We start from the raw sequence: 20,454 nt of genomic DNA on the forward strand, positions 1-20,454 counted from the left end.
AACAGAGGAGAAGAGATCACTCTGAAACACACCAACAGAGGAGAAGAGATCACTCTGGAACACACCAACAGAGGAGAAGAGATCACTCTGGAACACACCAACAGAGGAGAAGAGATCACTCTGGAACACACCAACAGAGGAGAAGAGATCACTCTGGAACACACCAACAGAGGAGAAGAGATCACTCTGGAACACACCAACAGAGGAGAAGAGATCACTCTGGAACACACCAACAGAGGAGAAGAGATCACTCTGGAACACACCAACAGAGGAGAAGAGATCACTCTGGAACACACCAACAGAGGAGAAGAGATCACTCTGGAACACACCAACAGAGGAGAAGAGATCACTCTGGAACACACCAACAGAGGAGAAGAGATCACCCTGGAACACACCAACAGAGGAGAAGAGATCACTCTGGAACACACCAACAGAGGAGAAGAGATCACCCTGGAACACACCAACAGAGGAGAAGAGATCACTCTGGAACACACCAACAGAGGAGAAGAGATCACCCTGGAACACACCAACAGAGGAGAAGAGATCACTCTGGAACACACCAACAGTGGAGAAGAGATCACCCTGGAACACACCAACAGAGGAGAAGAGATCACCCTGGAACACACCAACAGAGGAGAAGAGATCACTCTGGAACACACCAACAGAGGAGAAGAGATCACTCTGGAACACACCAACAGAGGAGAAGAGATCACTCTGGAACACACCAACAGAGGAGAAGAGATCACTCTGGAACACACCAACAGAGGAGAAGAGATCACTCTGGAACACACCAACAGAGGAGAAGAGATCACTCTGGAACACACCAACAGAGGAGAAGAGATCACTCTGGAACACACCAACAGAGGAGAAGAGATCACTCTGGAACACACCAACAGAGGAGAAGAGATCACTCTGGAACACACCAACAGAGGAGAAGAGATCACTCTGGAACACACCAACAGAGGAGAAGAGATCACTCTGGAACACACCAACAGAGGAGAAGAGATCACTCTGGAACACACCAACAGAGGAGAAGAGATCACCAACTGGAACACACCAACAGAGGAGAAGAGATCACTCTGGAACACACCAACAGAGGAGAAGAGATCACTCTGGAACACAGCAACAGAGGAGAAGAGATCACTCTGGAACACACCAACAGAGGAGAAGAGATCACTCTGGAACACACCAACAGAGGAGAAGAGATCACTCTGGAACACACCAACAGAGGAGAAGAGATCACTCTGGAACACACCAACAGAGGAGAAGAGATCACTCCACACCAACAGAGTAGAAGAGATCACTCTGGAACACACCAACAGAGGAGAAGAGATCACTCTGGAACACACCAACAGAGGAGAAGAGATCACTCTGGAACACACCAACAGAGGAGAAGAGATCACTCTGGAGTGGGTGGAGGGTAGAGCTGTGTTGAAACGGTGAATCTTTAATGCTTGTTGTGTGTTTTTGTTGCCTTGTCACTCCAGGTACTGTATCTCCAGGCCTGCTCACATCATGCCCCAAAATGAACCTAGCATTAACTTTGTTATAGCAACTGCAGTGTATGCAGGCTAGGCTAAAGCATGTTTTATTGCAACGCAACATGGCCTGTGTTTAGTTGCGTAGTGTGACTGTTCGAGTGATTGTTCGGAAGACTAAAAACCAAGTTAGCTATGGGAGTTAACACAAGCTTGTGAGAATTATCTGAAAATGACCTGACCTTGGTTAGATCGCTCGAATCAAACACTGGCATACTTTTTTGTCCCAAACAAAACTATTTGTGTGTAAGTATAAAAAGGCATCACATACTGAAATAGTCTTTAGAAGTTGGAAGCTCCTCTGGGAGCAAGAAATGAGAAAAAGCTATTTTTCCCCTGCAGTGGGTCTATGCCCGGCCTGGCCCTGTTTTAGGAAGAGTTTCCACAGTGGAACGACAGCTGCTGACCTCAAAGATAATGAGATGGGAGCGTTTGATTAAGTTGCTCTCTGATTTGAGAGTGTAATTGAACGTGTTGCAGATAGTGCATTTGCTATATCGACAAGCGACACTGCAAAGGCCAGGATGTTAATTTGTCTCTCGCGTGCTGCTGAGGTTTTCATTCATCACGGTAGTACTGTGCATGTTTTGCGTGTTTGCGTGTTTGCGTGTGTGTGTAGGGCGAAATCAGCAGCTTCTGTATCGGTTGTTCAGCATTCCTCAACCTGTGGTACTGCAGTGTGAAGACACATTTTAATCACTTCCCTTAACACTCTCTTTATGGAGATTGTGCTGAGTGATGCAGTTGGATGTAGATCTGCTAGGCGTTATGACGTGATTATAGTTTCAGACGTCTTCCAAAGCACTGTAGAGACAGATAGGAGACCAAGGAAGAAAAAAGACCCAATTAAACACATTAAACATTTTTAAATGCCTAAAAATGTTCCCAGGCCTGGCTACCTTTCTGTCCCTATCTTAGTCTTTCATCCTGCCTCACCCTTCTCTATTCTCTCCTCTCCATTCCTTTCCTCTCTCCACCTCCCTCCATCCCTTGTTCTTTCTGTGCCAGCTTGTCTGGCAGAGAGCCAGGACACTGTCCAGTGTAGCCGCCAGGAATCCAAGACCACCTTGCGGGGACATGGGGACACTAGAGTAATGACTGTGTCAGATACCTTCCACTAGTCGTTGTCATGTGTGTGTGTGTGTGTGTGTGTGTGTGTGTGTGTGTGTGTGTGTGTGTGTGTGTGTGTGTGTGTGTGTGTGTGTGTGTGTGTGTGTGTGTGTGTGTGTGTGTGTGTGTGTGTGTGTGTGTGTGTGTGTGTGTGCGTGTGCATACTCATGTGTTCGTGTCAGATAGTGATGGGTAAATAAGGTGAAAAGGAAGGAGAGAGGTTGCTCATGACAACGTTTGTATACAGTGCATTCGGAAAGTATTCAGACCCCTCCACTTTTTCCACATTTTGTAACATTACAGACTTTTTCTAAAATTGATTAAATCGTTTTTTCCTCATCAGTCTACACTCAATAACCCATAATGATAAAGCAAAAACAGGTTGTTAGAAATGTTTGCTAATTTATAAAATAAAATATAACATAAATATCACGTTTACATAAGTATTCAGACCCTTTACTCAGCACTTTGTTGCAGCACCTTTGGCAGCGATTACAGCCTCGAGTCTTCTTGGGTACGGCGCTACAAGCTCGGCACACTTGTATTTTGGGAGTTTCTCCCATTCTTCTCTGCATATCCTCTCAAGCTCTGTCAGGTTGGATGGGGAGAGTTGCTGGTCATTAATTTTCAGGTCTCTCCAGAGATGTTTGATCGAGTTCAAGTCCGAACTCTGGCTGAGCCACTCAAGGACATTCAAAAACTTGTCCCAAAGCCACTCCTGCGTGTGTTTAGGGTCATTGTCTTGTTGGAAGGTGAACCTTTGCTCAGTTTGAGGTCCTGAGCGCTCTGGAGAGATTTTTCATTAAGGAGGTCTCTGTACTTTGCTCCGTTAATCTTTCCCTCAATCCTGACTAGTCTCCCAGTCCCAGCCACTGAAAAACAGTGATGCTGCCACCACCATGCTTCACCGTAGGGATTGTGATAGGTTTCCTCCAGACGTGACTCTTGGCATTCAAGCCAAAGAGTTCAATCTTGGTTTCATCAGACCAGAGAATCTTGTTTCTCATGAACTCGAAATGGGCTGTCATGTGCCTTTTAACCTCTCTAGGGTACGTGGGATGGTAGCGTCCCACCTCGTCAACAGCCAGTGAAACTGCAGGGTGCCAAATTCAAAACAACAGAAATCCCATAATTAGAATTCCTCAAACATACATGTATTTTACACCATTTTAAAGATACACTTGTTGTAAATCCAGCCACAGTGTCCGATTTCAATAGGCTTTACGACCAAAGCAAACCAAATGATTATGTTAGGTCAGAACCAAGTCACAGAAACACACAGCCATTTTTTCAGCCAAAGAGAGGAGTCACAAAAAGCAGAAATATAGATATAATTAATCACTAACCTTTGATGATCTTGATCAGATGACACTCATAGGACATCATGTTACACAATACATGTATGTTTTGTTCTGTAAAGTTCATATTTATATCCCAAAATCTGAGTTTACATTGGCGTGTAATGTTCAGTAGTTCCAAAACGCGCGGTCATAAATGTTCCAACCGGAGAATTCCTTTGTCTGTAGATTTGCAATGGAACAGAGCGAACTATCATGTGAACGCGCAAGACTGAGCTTGTGTGTCACACCCTGACCATAGTTTGCTTTGTATGTTTCTATGTTTTGGTTGGTCAGGGTGTGAGCTGGGTGGGCATTATATGTTACATGTCTAGTTTGTCTAGTTCTATGTTTGGCCTGATATGGTTCTCAATCAGAGGCAGGTGTTCATCATTGTCTCTGATTGGGAACCATATTTTGGTAGCCTGTTTGGTGTTGGGTTTTGTGGGTGATTGTCCTTGTTACTGTCTCTGTGTTACTTTGCACCAGTATTAGGCTGTTTCGGTTTTCGTGGTACGTTTATTGTTTTTGTATTTGATTCGTGTTTACTTTGTTTCATTAAACATGGATTGCAATAGCCACGCCGCATTTTGGTCTGACTCTACTTCACCGAAAGAGAACCGTTACAGAATCACCCACCACAACAGGACCAAGTGGCGTGGTAACGGGCAACGGAAAAAGCAGCAGCAGGAGAAGCAACAGATGCAGCAGCAACAGGAGCAGCAGCAGCAGCAGTCGGAGAGGCTGCACTACTTGGAAGAATGGACATGGGAGGACGAATTGGATGGTAAAGGACCCTGGGCTCAGCCAGGAGAATATCGCCGCCCCGAGGAAGAACTGGAGGCGGGGAAAGCGGAGAGGTGCTGGTATGAGGAGGCAGCGCGGCGTCGTGGATGGAAGCCTGAGAGTCAGCCCCAGAAATGTCTTGAGGGGAGGCTCACAGGGAGTATGGCTACGCCAAGAAGGAGACCTGAGCCAACTTCCTGTGGTTACCGGGGGACGAGAGAGACCGGGCGGGTACCGTGTTATGCTGTGAAGCGCACAGTGTCCCCAGTGCGGGTGCATAGCCCGGTGCGGTACATTCCAGCTCTGCGTATCGGCCGGGCTAGAGTGGGCATCGAGCCAATTGCCATGAAGCCGGCTCTACGCATCTGGTCTCCAGTGCGTCTCCTTGGGCCGGCTTACATGGCACCAACCTTGCGCACGGTGTCGCCGGTTCACCTGCATAGCCCAATGCGGGCTATTCCACCTCGCCACACTGGCAGGGCGACCGGGACCATTCAACCGGGTAAGGTTGGGCAGGCTCGGTGTTCAAGTGCTCCAGTGCGCCTGCACGGCCCGGTCTATCCGTCACCACCTCCACGCACCAGCCCTCCGGTGGCAGCCCCCCGCGACAGGCTGTCTCTCCGGTCCATCCTTACAGGGGCTCCCTCCTCTCCAGCGCTGCCGGAGTCTCCCACCTCTCCAGCGCTGCCGGAGTCTCCCGCCTCTCCGGCGCTACCAGATCCTTCCTCCTCTCCAGCGCTGTCGGAGTCTCCCGCCTCTCCGGCGCTACCAGAGCCTTCCTCCTCTCCAGCGCCGCCTGAGCCACCCGTCTGCCCAGCGCCGCCAGTGCCGCCCGTCTGCACCGCGCCGTTGTTTTGACAGACATCATTCAAAGAGTTTTAGAAACTTCAGAGTGTTTTCTGTCCAAATCTACTAATGATATGCATATTCTAGCTTTTGTGGCTGAGTAGCAGGCAGTTTAGTTTGGGCACGCTTTTCATCCTTAATTCCCAATGCTGCCCCCTAACCTAGAGAAGTTCATGAGGAGTGGCTTCTGTCTGGCCATAAAGGCCTGATTGGTGGAGTGCTGTAGAGATGGTTGTCCTTCTGGAAGGTTCTCCCATCTCCACTGAGGAACTCTGGAGCTATGTCAGAGTGACTATCAGGTTCTTGGTCACCTCCCTGACCAAGGTCCTTCTCTCCCGATTGCTCAGTTTGGCTGGGCGGCCAGCTCTAGCAAGCAACTCTTGATGCTCCAAACTATGGACAATTCCTTCGACCTCATGGCTTGGTTTTTGCCCTGACATGCACTGTCAACTGTGGAACCTTAAATAGAGAGCTGTGTGGCTTTCCAAATCATGTCCAGTCAAATACATTTACCACAGGCAGATTCCAATTAAGTTGCTGAAACATCTCAAGGATGATCAATAGAAACAGGATGCACTTGAGCTCAGTTTCGAGACTCATAGCAAAGGGTCCGAATACTTATGTAAATAAGGTATTTCTGTTTTTTTATGCAAAAATTTTTTAAAAAATGTTTAAAAAAAACTGTTTTCGCTTTGTCATTATGGGTATTGTGTGTAGCTTGCTGAGATTTGTATTTATTTAATTCAGAATAAGGCTGTAATGTAACACAATGTGGAAGAAGTCAAGGGATCTGAATACTTTCCAATGGTGCTGTATTTGCATATCTTTTGATATGGGAGTGCTGTTTTGAAGCAGGTCTTTGTGTGTGTGTGCCTGTGTGTGACTGTGTGTGCATGTGTCTGTGTGTGTGCGTGTGTGTGCGCGTGTATGTGTGTACGTGTGTGCGTGTGTATGTGTGCACGTGTATGTGTGTATGTGTGTGCGTGTGTATGTGTGCGCGTGTATGTGTGTATGTGTGTGCGCGCGTGTGTGTGTGATAATTGAAGATAGAGTGGGGCTGGATCCAGGTGGTGGAAGATAAAGGGCTTAGAAGTGATCCCGTCGTGCCACCGCTTCCCCACCAGCAGGGGTGTATTTACGTAACACAGCAGTCTGCAGTGGATGGCTGGGCCTGCCACGATATCTGTCTCACACACATTCAACTCGTTCTACCGTGAACCGGGCGTGGTCAGACATCACACACACATCGCAGACCTGACTACACATAAGCATGCACACACACTCAAATACAGCTAGCTAAGCCAACCCAACTAGCTAAGCCCCCAACCGAGTGTAGTCTGAGAAGTTACACCCACGCACATATATGAACACTCACATACTCACAGAGACAAACAAAGCCTAATCAGATGGCATACAAGGATGAACAGACAGAAGAGAGACCAGGGTAATGCCACTGGTTAGTGGGTAGAATGGTGCAGAGTAATCAATGTCTCCCCTGAAATCGCACTGACCATCCGTATCATTGGGTGACCTTGTGTCACCCTTCTGTAGTCCTCCATCCTTCCATCTCTCCCTCTATCCCTCCATCAGCAGAGTGTGAAACACTGGGTCACTGATGTAAGGAGAGGGATGACTTAGCCCTCTGAGTTCCTCCACACAGACATAGGTGGTTCCATGTGAAGCAGCATGAACATTGAGCATCCGCCAATACTATATGTTCCTCCATCCGACAAGCGTGTGTCGAAGGCAGGAGAATGTAGATCACACTAGGGGAAGTAAAGGTCATTGTACTGAAAAATGACACCATTTGAAAATGTATCGCTATCATGTAGCGTGTACGTTTGACTTAATCCCTATTGTTTCCACCACAGCAAACTGTCCATAGTTTGTTAAATCAAGTGAATGACCCTTAATATGCAGACGTGTCGATCATATGTCTCAGTGAACTGCAAACCTTTCTTTTGTTATTCTGTGCCTCAGTTGTGGTTTTAGAGCACAGCTTAATGGAACAATGCTCATACAGTATGCAGGTTCAACATATTTCCTCTTTCTTTTCCCGTACCTTTTCATTCCATCCAGTAATCCCCCACCACCCATTGTCATTTTCACACCTGCTGAAACACTACTGGTAGTAGTCTGATAAAAATGTCCAAAAATAACTTTACAATTACTCAATTACAGTCACTTTAGGGGTCAGAATTAGATAGAGTCCGACCTTGGTCTGTGTTTCATGTGTGCCACTATGTTCTACTGCTGTTACTTTTCTCCAGTTGACAATGATCAGTTCTTTCTGGCGTTCTTGCTCTGTGACATTCTGTCCTTTTGATCAGGGAGAATAGTCTTGCCCACATAACCCATCAGCTACAATTTACTTCCTGCTCACTGCTATTAGGAAAAATAAATACATATTCTTACCTGTCGTGACTACTGAAGAGGCAAAGACATGTCCATGACCTTCATGTCATTAGGAAAACAATGTACATTCCCTCAGAGCTATTTAGCAGTTACCTAAGGTGTTTGGTTCATAGTCGATGGACCCAGATTACAGTCCTGGACAAGGCTAAACCGCATATTCACTGTAACACATTTCATGATGGAACATTGTTGTGTTTTATCTCAAATATCTGCCTTGTTATTGGTGTGTTTTTATCATGCTCCATCGAACTGAAATCATGTCTTCTCCAAGCAACACAGGTCAGCTCCTCAGAGCTGCAAGACGTGTTTCAAGAGACCACCTCCAACATTTTCCAGATCAATGCAAATGGTGAGTCTTGTAAATATGTGTGTGTGTGTGTGTGTGTGTGTGTGTGTGTGTGTGTGTGTGTGTGTGTGTGTGTGTGTGTGTGTGTGTGTGTGTGTGTGTGTGTGTGTGTGTGTGTGTGTGTGTGTGTGTGTGTGTGTGTGTGTGTGTGTGTGTGTGTGTGTGTGTGTGTGTGTGTGTCTTTCCTGTTATACTTTTGAGATATTACTCTAAAAGCACTTGAACGTCTTTGATGTTTACAATACTATATGTTCCTCCCCATCTCAGTTGTAGCATTAGAGAAGTCTCTTCAATCGTTAGGAACGTCCAGAGACACTGCTGAACTGCGACAGAGCCTGTGAGTAATCACAACACACACACACACACACACACACGGAAATTAAAGTACTTACATATTCATATCAACACATTAGTGTGCAACTCAAGCGAGTCAATCAACTGCTTCCTCCCTCAATTAACCAACCGTCTGAACACTAACCATGTATTGCTGTGTTATTGACATCACATAGTGCTGCAACCATGCTTTAGCTACAGATAAAGTGTAGCCTGATACATAGCATCTGAGTGTTCATGCTGCTTGTCTGTCTGTCCTTTATTCATGCCGAGGGTCACATTAAACCAAGTAGCTCCAGAACAGAGCATATTTTCTCTTTGTTTCAACCTCCTTTTTCATAGCTGATATTGATTCTACTTGTTTTAGTTGAGCTGCCAGCAATTACCAAATTCCTGCCTGATGACAAAGTGGCCAATCTGAGATGATTGTGTCTGTTTAAAATGCATTACACCCCACTGTGCTGCCTTGCATGTCATCAATTCTATCAACAATTTTTTTATGACCACCTTGGAAACCTACACTGTCTGACTCTTTGTGTGTGTGTGTGTGTGTGTGTGTGTGTGTGTGTGTGTGTGTGTGTGTGTGTGTGTGCGTGCGTGCGTGCGTGCGTGCGTGCGTGCGTGCGTGCGTGCGTGCGTGCGTGCGCGTGCGTGCGTGTGGATGTGTGTGTGTGTGTGTTTCTTTTGCTTTCTGTTCATCAATATTGATGCAGGAAGTGAACCATTATACACAATGATCTGGGCTCACTGCTCTGAATTACTAGAAACAAAATGGTTTTCCATGTGATGTGACCCCTCTGTGTCAGCTGTCAACAGCTACAGTAATGTATTCTAGTGTCTTGAAATTATGGGTGAATGGTGCATTTGAATTGCTGAATGGTGCAGGTGAATTATTGAATGGTGCAGTTGAATTATTGAATGGTGCAGTTGAATTATTGAATGGTGCAGTTGAATGGTTGAATGGTGCAGTTGAATGGTTGAATGGTACAATTGAAGGGTTGAATGGTGCATTTGAATTGTTGAATGGTGCAGTTGAATGGTTATTGGTACAGTTGAATTGTTGAATGGTGCAGTAAGATAAATTTCATGTTGAGTGGATGCCACATACTCACGGCTACTCACTGCCACTTCAAGCAACTACCGTAACTGTAGCGAGGACGGTTGATTGATGGGGTGGATTTTTAAACATTTTCACGAGAGAGGATTGTCTTCATCTACTATTGTAATGGTGGGCATATTTTACAGTACACACAAACGCCTTTGAAAGGGAGAAGATGCCAAATCAAAACACATTTCCTTCGTGCCTCTGGTTAAGAATGTTAACCGACCATCTGCACCCACGGTCTACCACTCTACTCCCGGCTACAACCACAATCTCACGGTTAATAGAATTGGACCCGTCCTTGTAATCGTGGAAATGCACACAGCAAAAGTCTAAGTGGATTAATCGCTCCCACCCTCTGAGTGTCATTGTCTTTGTTAGTGCATTAGGCATTCTGTGGCGACTTGTCCGTAACCCACCAGAGGACGAGGACACTGTTTAGAGGAGAGGAGAAAGAGGAGAGGGAGAGGAGATGGGGAGGAGAGGGGGAGAAGAAGAGGGAGGAGAGGCGAGATGAAGGAGAGGAGAGAGGGAGGAGAAGAAGAGGGAGGAGAGGCGAGATGAAGGAGAGGAGAGAGGGAGGAGAAGAAGAGGGAGGAGAGGCGAGATGAAGGAGAGGAGAGAGAAGAAGAGGGAGGAGAAGAGATGAAGGGAGGAGAGGGACAAGAGAGAAGGAGAGGAGAACAGATTCTGCTCTGACAGACAGACAGACAGACAGACAGACAGACAGACAGACAGACAGACAGACAGACAGACAGACAGACAGACAGACAGACAGACAGACAGACAGACAGACAGACAGACAGACAGACAGACAGACAGACAGACAGACAGACAGACAGACAGACAGACAGACAGACAGACAGACAGACAGACAGACAGACAGACAGACAGAAGGCCAACTGCCACAGAGGGCCTCGGAGAGCCTCTCCTCAACCAGCCATAAGGCATACCTTCTGCCACGGGCTCCCCACAGCAAAGCCCTCACACAGTACAGTACCGTACAGTACAGACACTGGAGCTATAGATGGAGGATACTGTAGGAAACGTTTTGTCAATTACTGTATGTACCCAGGGCTTTTATCTTGCAGAGACAGATCCACATTTATCAAGGAGTTTTAGCAAATAACCCCTATCAAGAACCTTTAGCAAATAACCCCTATCACGAACCTTTAGCAAATAACCCCTATGTTTTTTTCATGGGGCTATAAAATGACATGATGACATTTTTGATGGGATATTAAATAGTGTTACATCAGACACACTGAGGTTCCTATAAACAACCTCCACACATAACTGCACAGTATTACCATACTATACTGCCTTTTTACAATCAATAAATATTCTGCTAAATTCACATCTATTACAAAATCCACCAAACTAATGTGCTGTGAAATATATTATTGATAAAACATTGATAAAACAAACAAACAACAAACTTCTATTTGTTGATGAAAAAACATTTACTGTGAAGACCATTAGCTAAATTAGCCCTGTGCTAATATGTAGAAACATAATTTATTTTTTCCACTAAAGTAATTAGTTTTCTACAATGCTACATGGGTTTATTTGAGTCAATATAATCATACTCTATTTAGTTTTTTAAAGACAGCTCTATAGAACAATTAATTTCATGAAATCGCATGATATAGAGAGAGAGCGATAGACAAGGCTTGAAGGAGGGATGAAGAAGAAACTATATACTACTGCTGTAGTGCCTGCATGCATGCTTGCGTGAGAGGCCTTGAACAAATACTCTCTAAATTCACCAAATCTCCCTAGACCGGGTTGTGGAGATCTGCAATAAGAACATTGATTTAGTGCCTGGTGCTGTCTGTGCAGGCTTGGCCTCCGAGCCTGGTGCTGCCCTGGTCCCCTCTAGCCTATCTTGGACACAACATACTGCACAGTACATCAGACCTGAGATCAAGTACTATTTAATTCATTTCAGATACTTTATCAGGGCTTGACTGAGTTTAAGTGGCGCAATGCAAACAATGAAACAATCACACGACTGCAAAATCTGCCAAGTTGATTCTCCAGACAGTCTACAGCAGCGTTTCCCAAACTCGGTCTTGGAAACCCGAAGGGGCACATTTAGTTTTATTGCACTAGCACTACACAGCTGATTCAAATAATGACCTCATAATCAAGCTTTGATTATTTGAATCAGCTGTGGCGTGTTAGGTCAAAAAACTAAACGTGCCCCTTCGGGTCTCCTGGACCGAGTTTGGGAAACGCTGGGATAAATCAAACACTAAAAGGTAGGATTCTGAATATGATTTGAATCCAGGTCTGATGTACAGTACATTCTGTCCTGGTGCTCCCCGTAGAGTGTAACGGCTTTCTTCCTGGGAAGGAGAGGGGGACCAAAACGCAGCGTGGTTGGGGTTAACCATCTTTAATAAAGACGAATACAGAGAAACCACTGCAAATATACAAAACAATAAATGTGAAAACAGTCCTGTGTGGTGAAACAAACACAGACACGGAAATAACCACCCACCAATCCCAACACAAAACAGGCTACCTAAATATGGTTCCCAATCAGAGACAATGACTAACACCTGCCTCTGATTGAGAACCATATCAGGCCAAACATAGAAATAGACAAACCAGACATACAACATAGAATGCCCACCCAGCTCACGTCCTGACCAACACTAAAAAAAAGGAAAACACACAAGAACTATGGTCAGAACGTGATATAGAGACCCAGGGATGAACACAGCTAGAGAGACCCACCCTAGTCCTCAAATATTGATCTAAATCTGGAGAGAGGAAATGAGGGGAAAAATAGACAGACAGACAGTCCTCAGTGTATTAGTGAACTCAGAACCAGGGCCATGTCACTGTAATTCCCTGGCCTCTGTGGGAAGAACCAAGACAACCTCGTGGAAAACAGTGGGAAAATAGACTTCCTGTTTTTTCAGAGAGAGAAAGAGTGAGAGTGAGAGTGAGAGAGAGAGAGTGAGCAATCTCGAGGTTGAAGACCAAGCAACAGTACAGTCACGCTAGCTTCTGAAGGGAGAAATAAGTTGAGCTTCAAGTATGCCCCCTAAAGCCAGAGAAAATATGTCCTCTGTGTTTTTGGTATATTACTTATTATGCTCTGTCTCTGTCACTCTGCATTCAAACCACTCGTGAAAACAGCCTTGCTTCGCCCATTCATGCAAGACCGGTAGTACTAGAACACATGTAAAAGCTGCTGTTAAATGGGTGGGTGGAGCAGATACTGTATCCTGGGTTAATTAGAGTCCGTAGCTGTGGGCTGGCTGAGGTACTTATAATAACCAGGAAAAATATCTAGTCAATCATTTTACCCTGATGCAGCTGAAAGTTGGAGTTGATTCACCATGCTGGATCATAAGTGTGCTCTAAGTGCTTTTAAATCCACCTGCATACTGTCACTAATAAGCTTGTATTTAAATCCACCTGCATACTGTCACTAATAAGCTTGTATTTAAATCCACCTGCATACTGTCACTAATAAGCTTGTATTTAAATCCACCTGCATACTGTCACTAATAAGCTTGTATTTAAATCCACCTGCATACTGTCACTAATAAGCTTGTATTTAAATCCACCTGCATACTGTCACTAATAAGCTTGTATTTAAATACACCTGCATACTGTCACTAATAAGCTTGTATTTAAATACACCTGCATACTGTCACTAATAAGCTTGTATTTAAATCCACCTGCATACTGCCACTAATAAGCTTGTATTTAAATCCACCTGCATACTGTCACTAATAAGCTTGTATTTAAATCCACCTGCATACTGTCACTAATAAGCTTGTATTTAAATCCAGCTGCATACTGTCACTAATAAGCTTGTATTTAAATCCACCGGCATACTGTCACTAATAAGCTTGTATTTAAATCCACCTGCATACTGTCACTAATCAGCTTGTATTTAAATCCACCTGCATACTGTCACTAATAAGCTTGTATTTAAATCCACCTGCTGTCACGTTCTGACCTTTATTTCCTGTGTTTTGTATTTAGTTAGTATGGTCAGGGCGTGAGTTGGGTGGGCAGTCTATGTTTGTTTTTCTATGATTTGGGTATTTCTATGTTTCGGCCTAGTATGGTTCTCAATCAGAGGCAGGTGTCATTAGTTGTCTCTGATTGAGAATCATACTTAGGTAGCCTGGGTTTCACTGTGTGTTTGTGGGTGATTGTTCCTGTCTCTGTCTTTGCACCAGATAGGACTGTTTTGAGTTTTCACATTTCTTGTTTTTTGTAGTCAGTTGTTCATGTGTACCTTAACGTATTAAAAAGAACCATGGACACTTACCACGCTGCGTATTGGTCCTCTGATCCGTTTCGCCTCTCCTCTTCGGAAGAAGAGGAGGAAATTCATTACACCTGCATACTGTCACTAATAAGCTTGTATTTAAATCCACCTGCATACTGTCACTAATAAGCTTGTATTTAAATCCACCTGTATACTGTCACTAATAAGCTTGTATTTAAATCCACCTGCATACTGTCACTAATAAGCTTGTATTTAAATCCACCTGCATACTGTCACTAATAAGCTTGTATTTAAATCCACCTGCATACTGTCACTAATAAGCTTGTATTTACATCCACCTGCATACTGTCACTAATAAGCTTGTATTTAAATCCACCTGCATACTGTCACTAATAAGCTTGTATTTAAATCCACCTGCATACTGTCACTAATCAGCGTGTATTTAAATCCACCTGCATACTGTCACTAATCAGCTTGTATTTAAATCCACCTGCATACTGTCACTAATAAGCTTGTATTTAAATCCACCTGTATACTGTCACTAATAAGCTTGTATTTAAATCCACCTGCATACGGTCACTAATAAGCTTGTATTTAAATCCACCTGCATACTGTCACTAATAAGCTTGTATTTAAATCCACCTGCATACTGTCACTAATAAACTTGTATTTAAATCCACCTGCATACTGTCACTAATAAGCTTGTATTTAACTAATAAGCTTGTATTTAAATCAACCTGCATACTGTCACTAATAAGCTTGTATTTAAATCCACCTGCATACTGTCACTAATAAGCTTGTATTTAAATCCACCTGCATACTGTCACTAATAAGCTTGTATTTAGCCTGGAGGTACTGAGGTGCCGTTCCCCTCACAGCTCCGTAGGCAAGCACCATGGTCTTGTAGCGGATGCGAGCTTCAACTGGAAGCCAGTGGAGAGAACGGAGGAGCGGGGTGACGTGAGAGAACTTGGGAAGGTTGAACACCAGACGGGCTGCGGCGTTCTGGATGAGTTGAAGGGGTTTAATGGCACAGGCAGGGAGCCCAGCCAACAGCGAGTTGCAGTAATCCAGACGGGAGATGACAAGTGCCTGGATTAGGACCTGCGCCGCTTCCTGTGTGAGGCAGGGTCGTACTCTGCGGATGTTGTAGAGCATGAACCTACAGGAACGGGCCACCGCCTTGATGTTGGTTGACCTGCGTACTGATGTTGAATCCACCTGCATACTGTCACTAATAAGCTTGTATTTAAATCCACCTGCATACTGTCACTAATCAGCTTGTATTTAAATCCACCTGCATACTGTCACTAATCAGCTTGTATTTAAATCCACCTGCATACTGTCACTAATAAGCTTGTATTTAAATCCACCTGCATACTGTCACTAATCAGCTTGTATTTAAATCCACCTGCATACTGTCACTAATCAGCTTGTATTTAAATCCACCTGCATACTGTCACTAATAAGCTTGTATTTAAATCCACCTGTATACTGTCACTAATAAGCTTGTATTTAAATCCACCTGCATACGGTCACTAATAAGCTTGTATTTAAATCCACCTGCATACTGTCACTAATAAGCTTGTATTTAAATCCACCTGCATACTGTCACTAATAAACTTGTATTTAAATCCACCTGCATACTGTCACTAATAAGCTTGTATTTAACTAATAAGCTTGTATTTAAATCAACCTGCATACTGTCACTAAAAAGCTTGTATTTAAATCCACCTGCATACTGTCACTAATAAGCTTGTATTTAAATCCACCTGCATACTGTCACTAATAAGCTTGTATTTAAATCCACCTGCATACTGTCACTAATCAGCTTGTATTTAAACCCACCTGCATACTGTCACTAATCAGCTTGTATTTAAATCCACCTGCATACTGTCACTAATAAGCTTGTATTTAAATCCACCTGCATACTGTCACTAATAAGCTTGTATTTAAATCCACCTGTATACTGTCACTAATAAGCTTGTATTTAAATCCACCTGCATACGGTCACTAATAAGCTTGTATTTAAATCCACCTGCATACTGTCACTAATAAGCTTGTATTTAAATCCACCTGCATACTGTCACTAATAAACTTGTATTTAAATCCACCTGCATACTGTCACTAATAAGCTTGTATTTAAATCCACCTGTATACTGTCACTAATAAGCTTGTATTTAAATCCACCTGCATACGGTCACTAATAAGCTTGTATTTAAATCCACCTGCATACTGTCACTAATAAGCTTGTATTTAAATCAACCTGCATACTGTCACTAAAAAGCTTGTATTTAAATCCACCTGCATACTGTCACTAATAAGCTTGTATTTAAATCCACCTGCATACTGTCACTAATAAGCTTGTATTTAAATCCACCTGTATACTGTCACTAATAAGCTTGTATTTAAATCCACCTGCATACGGTCACTAATAAGCTTGTATTTAAATCCACCTGCATACTGTCACTAATAAGCTTGTATTTAAATCCACCTGCATACTGTCACTAATAAACTTGTATTTAAATCCACCTGCATACTGTCACTAATAAGCTTGTATTTAACTAATAAGCTTGTATTTAAATCAACCTGCATACTGTCACTAAAAAGCTTGTATTTAAATCCACCTGCATACTGTCACTAATAAGCTTGTATTTAAATCCACCTGCATACTGTCACTAATAAGCTTGTATTTAAATCCACCTGCATACTGTCACTAATCAGCTTGTATTTAAATCCACCTGCATACTGTCACTAATAAGCTTGTATTTAAGTAATAAGCTTGTATTTAAATCAACCTGCATACTGTCACTAATAAGCTTGTATTTAAATCCACCTGCATACTGTCACTAATAAGCTTGTATTTAAATCCACCTGCATACTGTCACCAATAAGCTTGTATTTAAATCCACCTGCATACTGTCACTAATCAGCTTGTATTTAAATTCACCTGCATACTCTCACTAATAAGCTTGTATTTAAATCCACCTGCATACTGTCACTAATCAGCTTGTATTTAAATCCACCTGAATACTGTCACTAATCAGCTTGTATTTAAATCCACCTGCATACTGTCACTAATAAGCTTGTATTTAAATCCACCTGTATACTGTCACTAATAAGCTTGTATTTAAATCCACCTGCATACGGTCACTAATAAGCTTGTATTTAAATCCACCTGCATACTGTCACTAATAAGCTTGTATTTAAATCCACCTGCATACTGTCACTAATAAACTTGTATTTAAATCCACCTGCATACTGTCACTAATAAGCTTGTATTTAACTAATAAGCTTGTATTTAAATCAACCTGCATACTGTCACTAAAAAGCTTGTATTTAAATCCACCTGCATACTGTCACTAATAAGCTTGTATTTAAATCCACCTGCATACTGTCACTAATCAGCTTGTATTTAAATCCACCTGCATACTGTCACTAATAAGCTTGTATTTAAATCCACCAGCATACTGTCACTAATAAGCTTGTATTTAAATCCACCTGCATACTGTCACTAATAAGCTTGTATTTAAATCCACCTGCATACTGTCACTAATAAACTTGTATTTAAATCCACCTGCATACTGTCACTAATAAGCTTGTATTTAACTAATAAGCTTGTATTTAAATCAACCTGCATACTGTCACTAATAAGCTTGTATTTAAATCCACCTGCATACTGTCACTAATAAGCTTGTATTTAAATCCACCTGCATACTGTCACTAATAAGCTTGTATTTAACTAATAAGCTTGTATTTAAATCAACCTGCATACTGTCACTAATAAGCTTGTATTTAAATCCACCTGTATACTGTCACTAATAAGCTTGTATTTAAATCCACCTGCATACGGTCACTAATAAGCTTGTATTTAAATCTACCTGCATACTGTCACTAATAAGCTTGTATTTAAATCCACCTGCATACTGTCACTAATAAGCTTGTATTTAAATCCACCTGCATACTGTCACTAATAAGCTTGTATTTAAATCCACCTGCATACTGTCACTAATAAGCTTGTATTTAAATCCACCTGCATACTGTCACTAATAAGCTTGTATTTAACTAATAACCTTGTATTTAAATCAACCTGCATACTGTCACTAATAAGCTTGTATTTAAATCCACCTGTATACTGTCACTAATAAGCTTGTATTTAAATCCACCTGCATACTGTCACTAATAAGCTTGTATTTAAATCCACCTGCATACTGTCACTAATAAGCTTGTATTTAAATCCACCTGCATACTGTCACTAATAAGCTTGTATTTAAATCCACCTGCATACTGTCACTAATAAGCTTGTATTTAAATCCACCTGCATACTGTCACTAATAAGCTTGTATTTAAATCCACCTGCATACTGTCACTAATAAGCTTGTATTTAAATCCACCTGCATACTGTCAATAATAAGCTTGTATTTAAATCCACCTGCATACTGTCACTAATAAGCTTGTATTTAAATCCACCTGCATACTGTCACTAATCAGCTTGTATTTAAATCCACCTGCATACTGTCACTAATAAGCTTGTATTTAAATCCACCTGCTGTCACGTTCTGACCTTTATTTCCTGTGTTTTGTATTTAGTTAGTATGGTCAGGGCGTGAGTTGGGTGGGCAGTCTATGTTTGTTTTTCTATGATTTGGGTATTTCTATGTTTCGGCCTAGTATGGTTCTCAATCAGAGGCAGGTGTCATTAGTTGTCTCTGATTGAGAATCATACTTAGGTAGCCTGGGTTTCACTGTGTGTTTGTGGGTGATTGTTCCTGTCTCTGTCTTTGCACCAGATAGGACTGTTTTGAGTTTTCACATTTCTTGTTTTTTGTAGTCAGTTGTTCATGTGTACCTTAACGTATTAAAAGAACCATGGACACTTACCACGCCGCGTATTGGTCCTCTGATCCGTTTCGCCTCTCCTCTTCGGAAGAAGAGGAGGAAATTCATTACACCTGCATACTGTCACTAATAAGCTTGTATTTAAATCCACCTGCATACTGTCACTAATAAGCTTGTATTTAAATCCACCTGTATACTGTCACTAATAAGCTTGTATTTAAATCCACCTGCATACGGTCACTAATAAGCTTGTATTTAAATCCACCTGCATACTGTCACTAATAAGCTTGTATTTAAATCCACCTGCATACTGTCACTAATAAGCTTGTATTTAAATCCACCTGCATACTGTCACTAATAAGCTTGTATTTACATCCACCTGCATACTGTCACTAATAAGCTTGTATTTAAATCCACCTGCATACTGTCACTAATAAGCTTGTATTTAAATCCACCTGCATACTGTCACCAATAAGCTTGTATTTAAAACCACCTGTATAATGTCACTAATAAGCTTGTATTTAAATCCACCTGCATACTGTCACTAATAAGCTTGTATTTAAATCCACCTGCATACTGTCACTAATAAGCTTGTATTTAAATCCACCTGCATACTGTCACCAATAAGCTTGTATTTAAATCCACCTGCATACTGTCACTAATAAGCTTGTATTTAAATCCACCTGCATACTGTCACTAATAAGCTTGTATTTAAATCCACCTGCATACTGTCACTAATAAGTTTGACTGTAGCCCTCTGTTGTGTCTTAGTTAGGTAAAGGAAACATGCACACACACACAAACACGCACACACACACACTCACACACAAACACGCACACGCGCACGCACACACACACACAAACACGCACACTCACACACACACAAACACGCACACACACACACACACACACACACACACACACACACACACACACACACACACACACACACACACACACACACACACACACACACACACACACACACACACACACACACACACACACACACACACACACACACAATCACACAATCACACACGCACACACACACACACACAGGAACCGAAGGGATTACTAAGATGGCTAAACCTCTGACTGATGTGTCATCGTTTAACGGTTCAGTCAAAGACTTCTCAGACATCCAGAGGATTACGGTAAACTCACGGCTAGTTCGGAACAACATGACTGATCTATGTGGAGAAGGACTGTGCCTTTGGATCTGCAGGCATGAAATGAGCTAACCTAATACGCAGGAGGTGAATATCCTAATTCTGTTGTCCTCAGGCCTACACTGTATTCACTGTTTGACATGGATTGGGATAACCTGTACTGCAATGGTTTTAACTCAAAACCATGCAACAAATAACACGTCAAATGTACAACACATCACTTATCATCAACATTATCATCATCTTCCAATGCTTCATGTACTAAACATAAGAATCCATTATGACCTGTTTTAATTCATTCCCGTGGATCATCTATGAGTCAGTTTGCACCTGTTCTAGAGAGTTAGTTGCTATGGATCATCTGTG

The 20,454-nt window shown here is 42.5% G+C and overlaps 1 protein-coding gene across 2 annotated transcripts in view; it reads left to right on the top strand.

The window, feature by feature from the left end:
• Window positions 1-20,454, top strand: part of LOC124006039 (t-SNARE domain-containing protein 1-like) — a 174,900-nt gene that overhangs the window by 41,861 nt on the left and 112,585 nt on the right. For both annotated transcript variants that reach the window (XM_046315699.1, XM_046315698.1), the window contains exons 3-4: window positions 8,304-8,381; window positions 8,646-8,715. In XM_046315699.1, the coding sequence (XP_046171655.1) occupies window positions 8,304-8,381; window positions 8,646-8,715 (148 nt within the window). The remainder of the gene's footprint in view (window positions 1-8,303; window positions 8,382-8,645; window positions 8,716-20,454) is intronic.

Source organism: Oncorhynchus gorbuscha, linkage group LG19, assembly GCF_021184085.1.
Source record: "Oncorhynchus gorbuscha isolate QuinsamMale2020 ecotype Even-year linkage group LG19, OgorEven_v1.0, whole genome shotgun sequence".
NCBI lineage: Eukaryota > Metazoa > Chordata > Actinopteri > Salmoniformes > Salmonidae > Oncorhynchus > Oncorhynchus gorbuscha.